The sequence below is a fragment of the Cydia pomonella genome, chromosome 4, assembly GCF_033807575.1.
Source record: "Cydia pomonella isolate Wapato2018A chromosome 4, ilCydPomo1, whole genome shotgun sequence".
NCBI classification, from domain to species: domain Eukaryota; kingdom Metazoa; phylum Arthropoda; class Insecta; order Lepidoptera; family Tortricidae; genus Cydia; species Cydia pomonella.
This window is the reverse complement of record NC_084706.1, coordinates 23,189,328-23,209,653: the sequence shown is the minus strand read 5'-3', so window position 1 is coordinate 23,209,653 and position 20,326 is coordinate 23,189,328. Positions and strand designations below refer to the sequence as shown.

Genomic DNA, 20,326 nt, shown 5'->3' with positions numbered 1-20,326 from the left:
TGCCTAATTTTCAGATATTAAAAGGCTCAGTCCAAAGGCGCGCTGTACGAATCGTCGACGATCCCAAACTCACAAGCGGTATTGAACCTTTAAGTCTAAGGAGAGACTTTGCCTCCTTGTGTGTGTTCTACCGCTTGTACAATGGGCTGTGCTCTGAAGAATTGTTTGACATGATGCCAACGGCCGCTTTCTATCACCGCACCGCCCGCCGTCGGCAGGGTGTTCATCCTCACACCCTGGAACCTAAATGGTCGCGTACTGTGCGGTTTAAGAGGAATTTCCTCCCGCGAACGCTTCGGCTGTGGAATGAGCTTCCTGCCGAGGTTTTCCCGAGGGGCTACAGTATGGGGTTCTTCAAAAAAGGAGTGTACAGGTTTTTAAAGGGTCGGCAACGCGCATGTAATGCCTCTGGTGTTGCAGGCGTCCATAGGCTACGGTGACTGCTTACCATCAGGCGGGCCGTATGCTTGTTTGCCACTTTTCTTTTACACAATTTTTTATGCTAAAATAAGTAATAAGTAACATAATAAACATATTTGCTTTTTATAATCAAAGAAATAACGAGTGAGTACAAATGAATAAGGGCCACTTGCGCGTTCCGTAGTCAACTCGAAGTTAACGGAACACCGGGAAAGCAAGCTCCAAACGGGGACATGTCCCGATGTACGGGGACGTATGGCAACCCTACCCTAAGTGAAGTTATTGCAAATAATTATAATGAAATAAAATTATAAGGCGGCCATATTTAATTTAACTTAAATTTTTATCGAGAATTTTAAATGCTATAATAAGTTAGCTGCCCTGGTATTTATTATAAAAACACAAACGCCGCATAAAAGTACCGCAGTTACTTCAAAAGATTAATCAATCGCAATGAGAATCGATCACGTTAATCGTATCGTAATTTTTCGTTCAATCGACTCCGCTTCAAGAGCGCGTTGAAACGATTTTATATAAATGCCAGTGACAAAAAAAGTAGTTTTCGAAGAGGCCGGGCGGCCGTGACAAATATACGAGTGTGTAAATGGTGACGGTAACGTCCGGATTCAGACTGCACAGCGTTACTGCAGCAGTATTGCAGCGCCACACTACTGCCGACTGTATTACCTACTGCCGCAAATGCAGCAAATGTCAAAAAGGTAGCTTTATCGAGAATTTTATATAAAAACATCGATTCTGTCATTTTCGGCAGTAATGCAGTCGGTAATTTGTCGCGTTGCAATATTGATGTAGTCGACTGTATTACTGAAGCAAATATCAAAAAGGTTGTTTTATCGAGAAATTTGTATTAATATGGAAGTTTCCTGCAGTAATGCAGTCACTGCAGCAGAAGAAGCAGGAAGTTGCCAACTGCATTACTGTCGCAAATGTCAAAATCGATGTTGCCGCCCGGATTTTTAACATTAGCTGCAGTAATACAGTCGGCAGTAATGTCACGCTGAAATACTGCAGCAGTAATGCTGGTGTGGTCTAAATCTGAATGGTACCTTTATGGCGATGGCAAATGCAAGTTATTTTACGAGGAATAAAGACGTAAAAGTCAATAATTTTATATTTGAGTTATGCCATTTTATTGCAGTATGACATATAGTGGGTTATCATTATAAGTAAACTGCGAATGCCATCTTTAATTTAAACTTAGGTAATATTCAATCCAATGTACTCACGGCGGTATTGCACTTAAAAACAGATTAATTATTAAATTATTGATCATTTTAAAGTAACTGATAATTTTAAAATTGTATTACCACACAAATATTTCAAATAAATCTTCTTGAAAAAAAAATCGTTTTGACAATGTTTCCAGTGAACTATCAGTTCACGTCACTATTAGTAAAGGTAAGCGGTACAGAGGGCACACCGCGAACCACGTTCGACATGTTGCCTCCCTATCACACTTACGTACGAATTTACAAGAGCGACAGAGAGGCAACATGTCGAACGTACTCTGGTAGTGAGTAGGCAATAAACATCTAATTTAAAGTAACTTTGTATTAAAACAAAAGGGAGACCCACGATACCAGTAACTAACTCATATAAATTAGTGATTAATAATTGATTTAAAAAGACAGTAACTTGTATGTATACTATTTTTACAGTACATATGGGGCTACTTTATAGCACTAGTGCGAAAAGTAGCATATTACGTTACTGTGTCGAACATTTAAAGGGCCATATGTACTGTAAAACGTTGTACGATACATGTGCGAATAGGTAATTCGCAACTCGTGTCGATTTAAAACACTCCCTTCGGTCGTGTTTTAATTTATCGCCACTCGTTTCGAATTTCCTATTTTTCGCACTTGTATCGTAATGTACTATTATATAGCAGCTTGCCATCAGTATTATAGAGTAGGACCAAGCTGACTCTGCAACTGTATGTTATTTGTAATGACAAAGTGTCAAGGTTCTATGAAAATATGACGTTGATAATGACAATCCCCCACTTTGTTCTATTTAAATCGGTCCAAAGTTAACACGGACTTCAATCATGTACGGAAATTCCCATGCGACTGAATGAAATTTAAATAAGTCATTGCAGTCAAGCGCACATAAACTGTGACGCTAAAATGTAGTTTTATGTTTTATCTTTCTACTATACTCACCTCAAACCTCCAATATACCCGTGTAACTAGAACACACTTTACCCAGCGTACCGAAAATTGGGCCGGCAACAATGCGCTCGAACACAGATAAGAAAAGTCCAGCTTTTGTCAAGCTATTTTATGTAAAGCACAAATACACGGACAATGTATAGCACTTAAGTCCATTTTGTCGCGACATTCCGAAGTAGGGCATGCATGCATGGATGCAGCTGATCAGGCGAGCGCCACGAGAATTAAAAAGAAAACGCTCCGTTTTAGAACGTGCAATTTTGAAAATGGAAGCGCCGTAGACTCGTATTTGGATTGGAAACCAGCCGCTATTTCTAAAGGTTACGTTACGATGGACTGTGGTGTTACTGTTTCAACGTTACTGTTGCGGCGTTGGCTCGAGTGAAGTCACTGTCAATCTCCTTGAGGAACACCTTCAATGCGGCAATTAGTTTAACACAAATATGCCTAGAGTACAAATGTATACCTAATTTCGTAATTAGGCATACTTTAGGCTTTTGTGTGGGGTGATTCGACCCCATCTGGAACCGAACGTGTTAACTGTTTGGAGGCGTACATGATTATATATTAGGATAACATTTTATGAAGGCGATTATACTTACATGCTAATAAATATCAATACTTATAGGAAAATGACATAGGTATGAAATATTTTATAGCGATCGGAATGAAATATTTGGTTTTTAGTAGCAACCAGCCATATAAGGGCGATAAACATGCTATGAGTAACATAATACCTAAAAATTATTATCATGCTAGTAATTTTCCGATATTATATGATACTGAATCACATAAGTAGGTATATGATTCATGCAGGATACAAACCAAGTAATGCCCAAAAGATGCAATATTCTGGGAGGTGAAGCCTCAGGCTATATAAGGGTTGCATTATAATATTATCACGTACCCTGTACCAAGAGGCCACCTGAGGTCCCGAGTCGCCACCGAAAACAATATACATACATATTATATTATATGTAAACTACGAGCAATATTCAGTAATGGGTAAGTACACACTGTACTAAATAATGTCAAGAAATATATTGATTAATATACTAATTAGTCAATTACTAGTATTTGTCAATTAAAATCGTTATTGTTGCACTTAATTAATTAATCTATGGAAATCGGAATGTAATATAAGATATATGAAAACAATAGTTAACAATAGGTAAATAAAACATGCAAGCAATTTTAAAATAGTTAAAACATATACGAAATAATTTAATATACTAGAGGTATTACATTCATTTACCACGAATAGGCTTATAATATTAAAACACAAAAGATAATTAAGAATAAAAACTACTACTCAAAGGTTTCATCGGAATGAAATGTATACTGAAGTCCAGTGCACACCGGACGCGTGCGCGTAGACGTGCACATGTGCTAAAACGTTGGACCGTGCACGCACACGTCACGCAAGCGGTGTCCCGTCTCTCATAAGTATATAATGTAGTAATATTTGCGTCCGATTGATGAACAGTTATGGTGCTAAAATATATTTGATCAGGATCATATGGCCTGGTCGTGTCTGTCCTAATCCTATCAGCGGTTCTTAAGCGGTGGTCCGTGGAAGCACCTGAAGTCGTCCGCGAATTCCAAGCAGTATAGTAAGGCATTCATATTTAATTTTCAAATTTTAGCTGGCCATTATTTGCTAAAAACGAGAAAACGACCACCGGATGGAAGCTGGACACTACAGTCCTCAGGTAGGCTTAGTAGCTGAACCTAACATCATAGGGGAAGTTAAAGCTCACAGACTCCGTTAGCTAGGCCATCCTGAGAGAAAGGACAATGATGTGAAAAGAGCGTAGGTATTTGAGCCGCCTAGCAGAAGGACGTCCTGTTGGACGCCCCAGGAGTCGCTGGAGCACCATGGATGGTGGAGACGGATCTGCGCGAATTCCGACTCAACAGTTGGCGATACCGAGTGCGCAGTACCGAGAAAAGTGGCGCTGTCCGAGTCTCATTTTGGGTCATTAGGCCAATAGAGTAAGTATTATTTGCTGATCAATTACATAACTTTTACATTACTGCTAAAAATGATATTCCTGTGTTTATTAATATATATCCACTTTTGCATCAAGGTACAAAAAAAATCGTGACGGTTCTTTGATCGTTATTCGAATTTCATCTACAACACCACTGCGTAAGGTCGTATTTACGGGTACACAGTGATATAGGGTGTTTTTTCATGTTCCTCGTTTGGCATAACCGGCATTTAAGAACGACTTGAACGTAACGGTAAGAAACAGGTTTTCATTGTAGAATGCCGCCGTCAAGTTGAGATTTTCCGAGATCTATTAGACTTACAATTAGTTTCAATGTGCTCGGTGGACCAGCTCTATTAATAATGGATAGAATATCTGAAAATCGCTCATGAGTGGCGGATGAAGACTTTAGAAAATACACTAATGCACGATATTAATGTCCATAGAATTCGAGCTCCGATATTTTTTCTCATGAAGTCATCTGGTTCGAGTTTGACCATTCTTAAGATATAATTAAGGTGTATGTAATAAATTACTGCGTTTTAATTTGAGAGCGTATCTTCGATTGTGAGACTCTTAAAGAGAATAAACCTACATACAGCCCGAATCGATATCGAAATATGGATATGTCAGTGTCAAAAGTGACGTTTTTTCTTGAAGAAACGTCACTTTTGACAATGACACAATGACGTATCTGGAAGTTCGAATCGGGCCGTTAGTCTATGGAATGCAAGCTATGAACAAGTAACATGAAGTTCAAGCTACAGTTAGTTCATTACAAGTACTAAGTATTTAAATAAGTATGAAAATGGTATAAAAGCCACGTGAATGATAAAACAGTTAGCCCGGGAACGATCCCGCGTCGCTGACACAGTTCTCAATGAGACCGGTTTGGTTTACATAAACATTGCAACAGCGTTTGAGGTAACCGATAAGCATGCGTGTGCTTGGACCTTTCTTCATGTAAAACTTTGGGAACATGGAAAGCAATCATATTATTTTTATCAATGTGTTTTTTAATGTAGTCATACTATTTATAAATTATAAACTGAAATAAATGTAAACTAAAGTAAAAGTGACGAAGCCCTCCAGAATTCAAACCAGCGACTTTAGCTGTCGCAGATTACGCCATGAACCTCTAGGCTAGAGCCTAGGCCACCTCGCCGCGGCGGAAACTGTCTACTATATGTCATCTTATAAATGCTAAGCGTCTTTGGCCAGCTGTAAGAGCGAGCAGTAGGTACGTGATTTCACCTCCTATACAAATCCCTTACCGTTTCTTCATGAGGGGAGGATGGAGGGAAAAGGTCTAACCAACGAAAAGGTAAGGCCAGGTCAGATAAGAGAAACACTTTATTTTGCTTGGGTAAGTTCATTGGATAGGATAAGATATACAGTAATATATATTAGATAGGGATTATATTATAGACGGAAGTAATGGAATTTCATGTTAAATCATATGCTTACATTACGCAATATTTTAAATAATGTCATGGAAGCGTAATCCACCCGAAAAGTACGCATAGGTAGTGCTTATTTAATCATCAATTAAATCTTCTAGACGATGTATTTCTTAGGTATTTCATTATTTAAAAAATACTAATTTCCGCTGTTAGAGATTGAAATACAATTACTTTAATTAAAATCCCAACTTCAGCATTGTTCAAGATTAAAGCAAATATTATAATTAAAAACGTAAAGGACGTTTCAAATTCCAAAAGAATTTCTCGAAGATAGTTTAAATCGTTCCGAATTCAAATTGAGTTCGATAGCAAACACTCCTAAGGGCGCTTCGTTTCAAGATTCGATTTGCATTCGAGCAATGGCGTCTAATAAAAATAAAACTGTCTACCTATCGATTGGCGACGTTAGAATTTAGTAACACGATTTGCTTTCGATTAATCGAACGCTTTCATCATTTATATAAATAGGTACCTTGTTATTTATTCTGAATGATATGGAACGTAAACTACAATTATATTGGAATCTTTTAGAGATGTTTGCTCAATTATCTATAAAATAAAATTGCTAGTGTTGCAAAAGAATTTATAAAATAGGTTTGGACAGCTATGGTTGAGCCTTTAACCACGTATAGTACGATATTTTTTTTTATCGACAAATCACCTCCCGTTCTAATTTTATCTTAACCATTGGATTGGATTTTCTGCTGCATAATACAGTTTCTTTCATGAAATAATTTATAAAAACACTCAACTAATTGTGAGAAAAGTTTAAGTCTAAGTAAACAATTTTCAGGTATTTTCAAAGTGACATTGACCATATATAACAAAACAGACGTCAATAGACCACAGCTAAGTGGCTATTTTGTTTTAAAACCGTGAATTACGTTGCTCCGCATAACGCTCGGTAAGTATTATGTAAATTCAGAATTTACATTTAAAATGGGAAGGTGAGAGAAATATTTTAGCGTAACATTGAATAATCGATGAATCAACTTAATCTGAATAAGCGAAAGTTCGTGAGAACACCGGTTGCGGGAGTTTCGAAGGTCCGATTATAATGATAATTTTTGACCCGCAAGCATTTTTAACTTTTAAATTAGCTTGCCTAATACATTAAGGTGCTGCCTACTTCATTTTAAAAAGGAAAAGTGGACACTTTTTAGTGCAAAATTGAACATTAGACGTGTTTAACGCGATTGCTATTGCAGTGAAACAAAAAAAAAACTATCTATACTTACTTTTAAGCCCTAAAACATGTCATATTTTACATAGTATGCTCTGCTTATTTTAGCACTTTTAAGAAGCAAATTTTAAAGAAATTGGTTATTATTTTATGTATTATGTTATGATCAACATCTTATCACTGATTTTAATTCTACTGTCAAACAATTAAAAAAAAAAGAAGTTAATAATTTAAAAGGAGGATTTAAATGAGAATAATGAGACAAGAATAACAGTTGTACAAAGAGAAAAATGTAAAGAAGCTAAGAAACGTGATTAAGTATGAACCAGTTCAAACAGGAAAAAATAAGGCAAAACACTCCTTACTTAGTAATTGTGGTGGGAACGTTTGGGAACAATCGCGCCTTTATGTCGACATGTTCTTTTTAAGGAGAGATGTCATATAGTCATATATTATTGGAAGGTTACTTGAAGTCCCAGAACTGACCACGTGGGAAATCCTAATCCTGGTCACGGCACCACTCGTACCATGAAACTGGCTTATATATACACATATCATAAACCCTCTATGATGCATTCAAAAATCGCAATATACTGTTTATTACAACAAATTCCTTATCTGTGAAAATGTTAGTATCGCGTAATAATAACATCGAAATCGATTTTCCTATGATATTCAAATTCGCGAAAGCTATATGTGTGTAGATAAAATAGTCATAGTTTATGAAACTGTACATAATTAGGCATTATAACACTCGTGTGTTCCTTTTATGGAACTTATTTCATAGTACGTTTAATTTTTTCAACCCACACTCGTATTTAATGCCTTTCATTATGTAGCAGTTACATAAACTACTACGAGTATACTTGTTACTACTATAGTTGGGTGGACTTAATTTTGAATGTGGATTCTGCACGCCGTTCCAGAGGGACACAGTTATAAATGTGCATAGCGCACACACCGAAGCGGCGTACGGATCCACTTACGAGCAATATGATAGTTTTTATTTCACTTTGTATGAGAATACCCATACAAACTGATATGGTATCATCAATGGCTACTGACCTTAGGCAACGCAGCGAGGCACTGCTGCTTGACATCCCAGACGAGCTGGTCTCTTGGAAACTGCAGGCTTTTCTGCACGTTCAGCTCAGGCACGTGCACGCGCACCAGCAGCCAGCCCGAGGGCTCGGGGCTCTCGCCTTCCATGGCTACGACATCTGGAACAATGGTTTCCAAGTTAGCTGCATATTATATACATAATTATATGATTGTCCCGCTTGCAAAGTGGCATTGACCGCCAGGATCATGGGTGGTATCGCAATGTGTGATACGGTTAGGAACAGGCGGGTTAATATACGAAATTCTTCGCGCTTAGCGTCCAGTAAAGATAAACGATTGATATGCCGGGAAACGATTAATTACGTCAAACAAATAAATAAAAGCTCATCAAATACAACTCATGTCATTTTAGCACAATGAATTTACGAAATGTTATTTTGGCATATACCATTACCGTAAACATAAAGTAACTTAAATCAACGCATAATGTATTGTATAGCATTGTATCTTGACACTACAAAGTTGGTAAATTGTGAATAGGTGTGAAATCGGTTAAAATCGTTGGTCAATCGGCAATAATCGTTGACCAAACGATCTCTCATAAAGGACTGGCGTTCGCTGCATATTAAACTGTCACACGATGACCTACTGACCAGGCGCGGATACAAGGGGGGGGCCATAGGGGCAATGGCCCCCCCCTAAAACCCTGGCTCTCACATTACTAAATTGAGTAAATTTTTTTTTACCTTATTTTCTGTGCAAAAATATATGATTTTCTCAAAATGGCCCCCCCCTAAGCCAAATCTTGTATCCGCGCCTGCTACTGACAGTTACGGTGTTATTTATGTCAGCTTGGTTATTACCGTGAACTTTTACTATCGTAAAAAACACTACTGCGGCAGTTGAGAGTAGAATGGCCACGAATAAAACATTGTCCATAATGAAAGCAGAAAAAAATCTTCGTGTTCACTCCTGCGGACTCGTGTGCGAGTCAAGTTAAAATTACGAAGCACCCACCGCGAACCACGTTCGTCGTGTTGCCTCCCTGTCACGCTTACGTACGAATTTACAAGTGCAATAGAGAGGCAACATGTCGAACGTGGTTCGCGGTAGGTCCTCAGGTTTGTTAAAAGGAAAGAGGACAGCCGATTCTCCATACAAACGTAGTCTTTTTCACTCTGGATATTGACATTTTGGAAAATACTTTTACAAAATTTTATGTATATTAACCATAGCTATGCCCCGTTTGACTTTTTTAGATTTTTGTATTATTATAAAAATTAAGAGCGAAAAACAGTTTTCATACTAAATTTTCAATGTTTCTAACTTCTATAATAATTAAAAATTTAAAAGAAAATCAAATGTGGGGGCATATAAAACAAAATATGTCAAAATATTTTCAATAATGTTAATATCCAGAGAGGAAAATGAGGACTACGTTTGTATGAAAAGTCACTTTCGTCTTAATGTATGCCGTTAGTTTATCTTTTCTGAATATATTATAGGGAGGTTATGATATAGATGTATAAAATATAAGTATAATATATCTTTACCTCAGAAAGATACTTGTTTACCTTCAAACCGCATAATGAAGCATAATCTACGTCTCGAGCTTCGTACTCATGTCATAAATGCTGAACCATTCCACAAGACTCATCCAACAATGACATTCAAATATTCAATGACAATACGTCTATTGTGAGGGCACATTTGAAATTCTAAGCAGGATTTTTCGGTTTTCGCGAGGAATTTTAATAATGTTTTATCAGGGGATAAAAGTTTTTAATTGTGTTTGTTTGAAGATTTTTACCGGCGCAGGTAGCTAAAAATTCAATCCGATTTTTCAGATTCTGATATTTATATGTACCTCCTCCTTCTTCCTCGCGTTGTCCCGGAATTTTGCCACGGCTCATGGGAGCCTGGGGTCCGCTTGCCGCCGGGGTAGGCACTAGTTTTTACGAAAGCGACTGCCATCTGACCTTCCAACCCAGAGGGTAAACTAGGCCTTATTGGGATTAGTCCGGTTTCCTCACGATGTTTTCCTTCGTCGAAAAGCGACTGGTAAATTTCAATATTTCGTACATAAGTTCCGAAAAACTCATTGGTACGAGCCGGGGTTTGAACCCGCGACCTCCGGATTGAAAGTCGCACGCTCTTACCGCTAGGCCATCAGCGCTTCTACATAGTACCTATATACATTTAATTACGAAAGTTAATAACGAAAAATAAAAAATTAAAAACGACAGTCACGGTTGATATCTTGAGTCCAATCTAAGCTGTGCACAGACTTTGACATGACAAAGTGTGGCACTGTTATAAACGTCATAACATAAGAATTTCACGTCCCACAGTCTGTCACTGCAGTGTGTGCAGAGTTCGATTGGTCCGACTCACATTAAATGCATGGTGGACCAGTGTCTGGGAATGTCATTACAAGATAGCCCAGAAATACGTTCACAAAATCAGGAATATTTTTTCCCACACGTCTTTTGCTAAATGTAATTAAAAATGGTAAAAACAAAACGCATTATCTTCAACATAGCTCTTCTCCTTTAGCTTTGATACACAAACGCAAACGTTTGGTAAACTTCTATTAAATATTTATCAACGTAGTATTGGATTCAACCTGTAATATTTACATTAGTGTTAGCATAAAGTTTCTCAGAGTTTACGATTGAAAAACAAAATCTGTCAACAATGTGAATATGTCGCTTATCGCTGTGGATACCTACGTCCTGTTGTTTTATCTGAGCTAAATGTACGTATTCGCTAACATACGTCGTACAGGTAGAATACCTCAATAATGACACACGTTTTATCAAGCCTCAGGCGTCCGCCATATCAGTACGTGTACGTACCAAGTGATTCCCACAGCCGTCGTCTACGTTAACTTACTCTGCGTGCCTCTCGCTTGCACTGACTGATTTGTGCAATGAGCGAGCGAGCTGCACTGTGAAAACGAGAGCGAGAGACGTTAATCGTGGTAAGGGTGAGCACGTTCCTAGAACACTGTAAGTGGCGCCACTGAATTTGAAATTGGAACTTCGGGGAAGTGCAACCGGACACGCTCGCGGCTTGAGGTGTAAAGTCCGTAGATGATGATAGTGTATAACATATTAAAATATTACGTGGTTTGTATATCATTTGTTTTAAGTGTGAGCCAGTTTATATCTATAGTCAGTGATTTTGGCGACCGGTCTGGCCTAGTGGGTAGTGACGCTGCCTACGAAGCCGATGGTTCCGGGTTCAAATCCTGGTAAGGGCATTTGTTCGTGTGATGAGCATGGATATTTGTTCCTGAGTCATGGGTGTTTTCTATGTATTTAAGTATTTATAAATATTTATATATTATATATATTGTTGTCTAAGTACCCTCAACACAAGCCTTATTGAGCTTACTGTGGGACTTAGTCAATTTGTGTAATAATGTCCTATAATATTTATTTATTTATTTAGTGATATGGTTTATTAAAGAATACTGTTCAGAAAATTCCAGACGAATTAATTTAAGGCGCTTTGAGGCAAATTCAAGAGCGAAAAAAATGTGATAATTGCTAAAATGTCTACTTAACTAGAAGCACTTTCTACTGTAGTAACCATAGACAGCCCAGACTATGCAAGTGTTAATTAACCTTTTGAACGCCACGCCTATCGTACGCGGCGTGTAATCGTGAACCTTGTCGGTATGTATGAAGGTTGAGATTGGGCTGTCGCCGCGCGCGTCATATGACGTCTGTGGCGGTCAAAAGGCTAAACGTTAAAAAAGGGTAAATTTTGAAAAAAAATTGCTTTGCAAATTTTGAAAAACAGGTAAACGTATAAATTTAGTTTTTCATTGTGTCAATAACACGCTAAAAATCATGGAGAATGGACAATATTTAGATGTGGAAAAACGTTTTCTCTTTTTGTATATACGATCACGTGGTATACTTACTTTCTTCTTAAGCCGTGTACCTATTATATATATTGTTAAAAAACGTCTAATTTCTCATCTCAACCGATTTTCGTGAAATGTGATTCACGAAAATCGGTTACGATTTAATTATTGTAAGAATTAAATAGATTCGTTTGTTGATTCATTTTTTGGTATTTTTTTCAAAATGGTGGGTTTACGAGGTCCACAGCTCAGAGCCACTAGTACTAGTAGGTATAAATTAATAATAATAATCATAGGAGGTGATTCACTCGGTGTACAAATGTGTCACATCTCCACGGGGCTTAGTCCCACATAGCCTCCTGAGTTCCCAAATAATAAAATTGTACATTTTATGTTGTTTTGAATTATACATCTATTTACTTTAAGAGTCTTATCACCTTAAGATGCAAAAGCCATATTTCACATACATATATTATCATGTGTTATGGTTTAATGGTCCATAATGACATCTGTTTATTACTAAGGTGACCAACCTGTCTAATATTTACAATGGGTAGTAATTGCCACTGCCAATGCCTTTAAAGCACAGCGGTTGCGTGTGCAAAGACGTGCATGTGCAGAACCGTGCACACACACGTCACGCAAGTGGCGTGCCGTACGTCATAAGGATTTGTTTATTATTACCACGGACGCATCCTGTTGCACGGATCTTTAGCAATTTTGGCATCCTAAAGTCTAAACGCAGCGACACACTTACGTATCTTCCTCAAACACGCACGGCTAAGGAACAGTGACGCACCTTCATAAAGCTAAGTTAACATGTGTTGTGGAGCGTAGACTAGTAGGGTTGCTGAAGAAAGAAGCCCGTCGATAGCACACGGGACGCTCGAAGACTCGAAGCTGGAACGCGCTGGCTGAAGACTGGAACCTTTACCGCATACCGCCAAGTACCATTACCGGGTAGTGTTGTGGGAGATTAAAAACACATACTTTTGGTTTAAGAACACTGGGTAGTGTCAGTATTGAATGTAAATGTGGAATGAATTTGGCCCGACCTAGCATCAATTTATAGTCGGGCCACGCCCATTTGTCACGTGGGTGTTAGGTGCAGAGTGTACTAGTTGTTTATTGACCAATCAGAGCACGTTATTACATAATAAGGTATTTACAGTATATTCTTAACCTAGTTTGTAAAACTTATGACTAACACAGTAAATTACACGTTATTAAGACAAATGAGGCATGGAAATAATTTGTAAAAAATAAAACTTAAAGGCAGAACGTAAATTAAAATTTATACATTAATAAACTTATGAGCTATATGCGACAATTTCCCCCGCGTGTGAAAACACCGTCTATATGTTCGAGGAGCATATAGGTATAAGTCTGGAAACTGGGCGGCGGACGTCACCTGCACGAGTACGAACAATGGCTACTCTTACGTGGCCATCTGGGCCGGGAAAGAGTTGTGCGATTTCGCCTCTAGGCCATGTTCCTCGTGGCATGGAACCATCTGCTATGATGACGATGTCGCCTGTATGCAGTTTCTGTACGTTCTGGTGAGCACCTGGCCGAGGGAGAAGGCTGGGTCGGTATTCTTTTTGCCAGCGCCTCCAAAAATGATCGGCGAGTGTCTGCGCTGTTTTCCACGACGATAGTGACATTGCTGTGTCGGTGAAGACGCCCAGCGGTGACATGGCGCTTGACCGGCCGATGAGAAAGTGGTTCGGTGTCAAGGCTTCGACGTCTAAATCTGGATTCACCGGCGTCAGTGGTCTGGAGTTCACTATGTGCTCGGATTCTAGTAACAGCGTATGCAGGACCTCTTCATGGGGTGCTCTCTCTTTCAATATAACTTTTAACGCCGTTTTTACGCTGCCCACGAGTCGCTCCCAGGCACCGCCGGCGGAAGGGTTGCCGGGCGGTATCTTCTTCCAGGTGATCGCTCGTTCAGTCAGGAATGGCTTTAGACTGTCTGGCAGCGTCCTTTTGGCCTCGGCTAGTTCTCGCTCCGCTCCGTAAAAATTAGTGGCGTTGTCGGAGTAGAGAACCGTAGGCGTGCCGCGTCGAGCTATCATTCTGCGCAATGAAAGGATCATAGAGGATGCCGAAAGTGAGGCGGCAAGCTCTAAGTGCACAGCTCGAGTGGTGAGACAGGTATAAAGTACGCCCCATCTCTTTTCGCGGCGGCGGCCTATTGTTATATTCATAGGGCCAAATAGGTCTACGGCTGCGGCGGTAAATGGCGGTTGATTCGCCTGGAGCCTCTCTGGTGGTAAGTCGCCTACAGGAACCTTGAGGGTGGTTCCCTTATAGGTCCGACACCATTGGCACTTATTCGTCAGATAACGAATGCTACCGCGCAAACCGATAATGTAGTATCTTTGTTTTAGCTCGTTTATCACCGTCGAGTGGTTGCCGTGATTAAACAGAGCATGAAAATGATGAATCAGCAGCTTGACGAAGCCCTCTTTGGCGTGTAGAACGGGTATATGCACATCTTTGTCTATTCTGGCATTTAACACGATGACTCCGTTTTTATCTAACTTCACGGCAATTTTGTGTAGAGGAGACTTCTTCGGCAAAGCTCGCCCAGTTTCCAGTAACTTAATTTCCTCTGGAAAGGCTGCATGTTGACTCCTTCTGATTAGCAATATCTCTGCTAAATTTAAATGCCCCTTATTTATTTCTGTATCTGTTTTCTTAGATAGCAGTGCGGCTTTAAATACCTCGGCGGCAACCAGAATCCTAGCGGTGGCGCGAACTAAGCGTACGAATTTTGAGAACCTACTTACCTCCGGTAGGTACTCGAATTTATTTCTAGTTATGCCTATCGAGCAAACGAGCTTATTAATACGTTCCTCGCCCGTATCGGCGACGGGCGCGGGCGTTTTCTCTGTAGGCCAATGCTCCTCACTTTCACGTATGAAATCGGGTCCTATGAACCACCGATGGGTCGCTCCGAATTGCGCGGGAATACCTCGCGTCGCGTCGTCGGCCACGTTAGCCGCACTAGGCACCCAGCGCCAGTTGGCGGGGGTGGTAGTGTTCTCGATTTCCGCTAACCTATGCGCGACGAACGTTTTGTATCTACGCGGGTCGGAACGTATCCAAGTGAGGGCCGTTTTTGAGTCAGACCAAAAAAACTTGTCCTTTATTACGTAGTCTGACTCTTTGACTATAGTTTCCGCTAGTCTAGTAGCTAGTACGCAGCTTAGTAATTCCATCCTCGGAATACTAACTACCCGGAGAGGGGACACTCGGGCCTTAGCGGCCACTAATGCAGAGGTTCTAGTCCCGTCGGGGTTCGTACTAACTAGGTACACGGCCGCGGCATATATTTTTTCACTCGCGTCGCAAAAAACATGCATATATGCCTCCCTATTAAATGCGGGTACGTGTCGCGGAATTTCTAAGTCCCTTAATTGCTGTACGTTTTCTATGAACGATTGCCACGCGGGTGCGAGCGAGACGGGTATAGGCGTATCCCAATCGATCCCTGTCCGCCATACCTCTTGCATTAACGCCTTGCCTAAGACGGATATGGGGCTAACGTAACCGATAGGGTCGAATATCGACATCGCGCTGCTTGTAACCTGTCGCTTTGTAGGTAATTTCTGACCGTTGAGTACGTCCTCGGGCGTGTTACGAAAATTCACGTTAAAGCCTAGGGTGTCACGCTTGTGATTCCATTTCAACCCTAATGTACGCTCGTTCTCGTTCGCGCCTAACAGAGACGTCTCCTCTTTACTGTTAACTACGTCAGATATTACCGCAGGATTATTCGATGCGAATCCGCGGAGCTCTAGTGACGCGCGCATATTTAACTCGTAAATATCGTTTACTACGCGTCTCGCGTCCTCCTCGCACATGTCTAGGGCAATTAACATGTCGTCCATATACGTATTTTTTATTGTTTTTTCAGCGGCGATCGGGAATTCGTTGCTGTGCGTTTTTGCGTTTTCGTTTTTGACGTACAGAGCGGTTGTCGGTGACGCTGCCGATCCAAATATTAGCCGCTTCATTCTGTATTCTTGCGGTGGAGAGGTACGGTCCTCCCCCCTCCAAACGAAACGTAACGCATCGCGATCTCGCTCTATTATTTCAATCTGTAAAAACATCTCTTTGACGTCGGCTATGACCGCGATTTTGCCCTCGCGGAAGCGTACTAATACGCCAAAAAGCGATTCTAATAAGTCGGGGCCGGCCAACAGCGCGCTATTTAGCGATCGTCCGTAGGCTGTGGCAGCCGCGTCCCAAACTAGCCTCATTTTACCGCGTTGCGGATGAAAAGTGGGAAAATGCGCTAGATACCACGTTCGCGGCGCGTCGAGGGGGGGCGGCGAGTCCATTTTCTCCGCGTAACCTTTGTCGAGCAAATTATTCATATGCTTCGCATATTCGGCTTTAAGCTTCGGGTCTCGGTCTAACTTTCGTTCGAGACTGTATAGCCGTTTTAATGCGTGCGCTCGGTTATCGGGGAGTACTTCGTCATCGGTTCGCCATAGTAAGCCCGCTCGATACCTATTTTCCCCCGGTATTTTCTCGCAGGTGGATTTTAATAGGTCTAGCGCGCGTTGATCGGGATCGGCCCGAGGCAAGTTTTTTGAGACGCCTAACGACTCTATATCGAAATGCTGTTTCATGAGTTCGATAGCTTCGTCGTCCGCGGTTTTAGGCCGTGCGTGCCCTACAAAATTTACCGCGGCGTGACATGCTCTATCTGGGCCATGCAGAACCCAGCCTAACCTGGTTAGGCTTGCGACGGGAAGGTGAGAGGGTCCGCTTAAAATTTGCCGTGAAACTATGAGGTGCCAATTGTCTTGGCCTATCAAGATAGTAGGTACCGCGGGCGGGTACCAAAGTTCGTCCGCGATTTCCGATAAATGATCGCATTTCTCTACGACGTCACGTGGTACGCCCTGCATACCTACGCCTATCTTGCCTATCGTAAGTACCTCCATCATTTCCATATGTCGGCTGCAAAAACCTCTTATAGCGACTCGTAACCTGTACGAATCCGGGTCGCTCACTCTGCCGCCTATTCCTTCTATCTCTAGTGATTCACCGCGTACGCGAGGTGCAACTTTATCCGCCGTTTCGTGAAGCATCAAAGTCATAGCCGCGCCTTCGTCTAATAGCGCGAGGGTTTGCACGGTGCCTAAGGGCCCCGACACCTCTACAGGCATGACTTTGAGGTACGTTTGCGCGAATCTAAGAGTGTTTACTGCTCCCGCCGCAGTACTAGCCGAAGTATTATTACCGTTCGCGGGCGCGGCCGCGTTTAGTCCGTGTAATAATCTATTATGTCCGGCCTCGCATTGGCTCATGCCACACGCGACGTACTTGCATTTATACGGCTTACGGTGAGCAGCATCCAAACATCTATAACACAATTTTGCACCCTTTGCTAGGTCCCAACGCTCAGATATCGTCGCGGCTAAAAACTTCGAGCACGCACTAACTTTGTGCTCGCTGCCGCTCTTACATATGGCGCACGTACTGCGCGGGACAGAGACGGACGATATCTGCTTTGGTCTAGCTCCGGTTGACGCGGGTTTCGCGGGTTTTTTTTTATTGTTATTATCGCGGTGTTTTACCTGAGCGATAGTTGGGTATTGATTACGCGTTGTATTATTTGTTTCGCGTGTATAAGTTTCGCGGACATCTGACTCCGAGTCAGTGCTACTGTCGCGCGAGAACGCGGGTGCGCGAGACCTAGAGAGAGTGTCACTCGATCGCCTAGGTTCGTGCCCAAAAGAAACCGTGTTTACTCGCGACTTAGCTGACGGCCTATGTCGGTTTACGCGTTTGGACGCAACACTAATCTCGCTCAAGAACTCCGACAACGCGACTAAGTCGGGAGTTCCGCTATTAGATTGCCTATACTTTGCCCATTCGTAACGCACTATCAGATTTAATTTGTCCACGATTTTGTTCACAAGTTCAGGCGCGTGTAGGTATTTATCTTGCCGTAACGATTTTATGGTAGCGACGGCGTTAGCAATATGCGCGGCGAAAGAAGCTATATTGCCGTTGTCCTCGGCCAATCGCGGCATACGCTTTACATTATGCAACTCGGTGAGTACTATCTCTTCCGGGTCGCCGAATTGCCGTTCTAGCGCCTCCATAATTTCGTACGGATCCTGAACTGTGTACATTATCGACTTTACGGCTGTCCGAGCCTCCCCTTTGAGTGCGCGCCTAATCCGACTCACGTTGTTGACGGCACTAAACATGGGGGCAGAGTCTTCGAACTCCGCTCTAAAAGCGATCCATTCCGTTATATCGCCTGAAAACGCGGGTAACTCGGGCGGTTTATGAAAGATCGGCGCGTAATTACTATGCGGTACCTCGTAAAATCGCGGTTGTGGTCGGCTAGGCCGGTCGACGGCGGCGGCGGGCGGCGCGGTCTCTCTCGGTAGAGGGAATTTATCGTCGTTCGCGATCTCGTGTGGTGGTCTAGCATGTCGTCCTACCCAATTTCTAGTTCGTCGCTCAGAGTCGTCAGCCGCGACACTGCCGCCGTCAGACTGCGCCTCTATTTGCGCAATCTGCAGCCGTACTTTGGCAGTTTCGGACTTCGTCTGGGCGACGGCTAGAGCGGCTTTATGGACCTCCAGCTCGGCCATCAACACGGTTATCTGACTATCGCGATCCCTATTTACCGATTCGCGGTCTCCATTCGATGCGCGAACGGACGGCGCGCGCGGCGGCGGCGGTGCGACTACGGCGTCTTTGTTGACTAGCGTACTCGACCTACTGCGGGGTATAACCGTATCTTCTAAATCGTTTTCAGAGTTACGCACTGATTCCCTATCTCCACTAGTATTTCGGTTGCCGCTGGTGCCTTTGCTCCACGTATTTGTCCCGCCGGAGGTAGTCTCACCTGGCGACGGGGTCGGGGTAGGCGCGGGGGCAGACGGGCCCGGGCGCGTGCGCGGACGTAGAGATCTTCCTGTCTCCGACATCCTCTTCTTTCTTGTTCACACGCGGGGTTCCCTAACTATATACAATTTACCTGCCTAACGCCTATGCGCTGACGTCACAGAGCGCAACGTCAGTGCCCCTAAGCGTGGATCCCTCGGTGCACTGAATCTCCCGCAATGGCTAAGTGCAAGGCCTAGAGCGTTCGAAAGCAGTGTGTTGGTATCACCGTGTGACACATGCAACGAAAGTTGCCAGGACACGTGAGTGGAGGAAAAACCTACAACACAGCACGGTCCGACCGGCAAGCCGGTATGGTGGGGTATGGTATGGGTAGGGGTAAAGGTTTGAGCCGAAGCGTACTTCTAGGCTCAGCGCGTTCGTGTTTCTTGTTTCTTTCTTCTTTCTGAGTCAAGTAAAATTTACTTAAAACTCAGCGCGTACTTGTTTCTTTCTTCATTCGGCTCTCGAAGGACCATTGATGTGGAGCGTAGACTAGTAGGGTTGCTGAAGAAAGAAGCCCGTCGATAGCACACGGGACGCTCGAAGACTCGAAGCTGGAACGCGCTGGCTGAAGACTGGAACCTTTACCGCATACCGCCAAGTACCATTACCGGGTAGTGTTGTGGGAGATTAAAAACACATACTTTTGGTTTAAGAACACTGGGTAGTGTCAGTATTGAATGTAAATGTGGAATGAATTTGCAGCAGTGGACGTCTTCTCAATTCCCCCTCAGGGGATTGGGGATGCTGTTCGGGGCGTTGGCCCCCTGCAGCGGTGTCAAACCGCCAGCCATGAATATGGCTGGGTCGTCGGGGTGGGGCCTCGGGTGAGGCCCCAGTGGTCGTGTCCGGGTCTTCTCACACCGGCGAGATCAAGCCAGCCAGGTGGGACCCCGTTGGGGGAGGCCCAGCCAGCGATCGTCAACCGGTGTCAGGGTGGTGTCGGTCTGTGGTGTGGTCAGTCCGGTGTGGCAGGGGTTGCAGGCGCGAGCTCGCGCGGCAGACCCCTGTGGTCGGGCGGGCGCGCGTGGTACGGCGCTATGCCACGGAGGTGGCTCCAGCGCGACTGGTCCGCGCGCTCGAACATCCGACCCGCCAGGCGAGCTACGAAATCACGTAGCGGTTCTGCTCTCAGGTCCCGGGCTATAACGTCGTTCCTCACATAGCGAGGGGCTTCGACGATGGTGCGTAGAGAGAGCGAC

General features: G+C 42.7%; 2 protein-coding genes across 8 annotated transcripts in view; both read right to left on the bottom strand.

Moving 5' to 3' along the window:
- Positions 1-20,326, bottom strand: part of LOC133517310 (SH3 and multiple ankyrin repeat domains protein 3) — a 382,488-nt gene that overhangs the window by 147,663 nt on the left and 214,499 nt on the right. For 6 of the 7 annotated variants that reach the window (XM_061850562.1, XM_061850565.1, XM_061850566.1 and 3 more), the window contains exons 2-3: positions 8,321-8,475; positions 3,523-3,540 (exon numbers count right to left, since the gene is read on the bottom strand). In XM_061850562.1, coding sequence (XP_061706546.1) covers positions 3,523-3,540; positions 8,321-8,464 — 162 coding nt within the window. In that variant the 5' untranslated portion in view covers positions 8,465-8,475. The remainder of the gene's footprint in view (positions 1-3,522; positions 3,541-8,320; positions 8,476-20,326) is intronic. The other variant, XM_061850563.1, reaches the window with a different exon arrangement.
- On the bottom strand, positions 13,550-19,165 carry LOC133517500 (uncharacterized). The gene has a single exon (XM_061850834.1). The coding sequence runs from the start codon at positions 19,163-19,165 to the stop codon at positions 13,550-13,552; it is 5,616 nt and encodes a 1,871-aa protein (XP_061706818.1).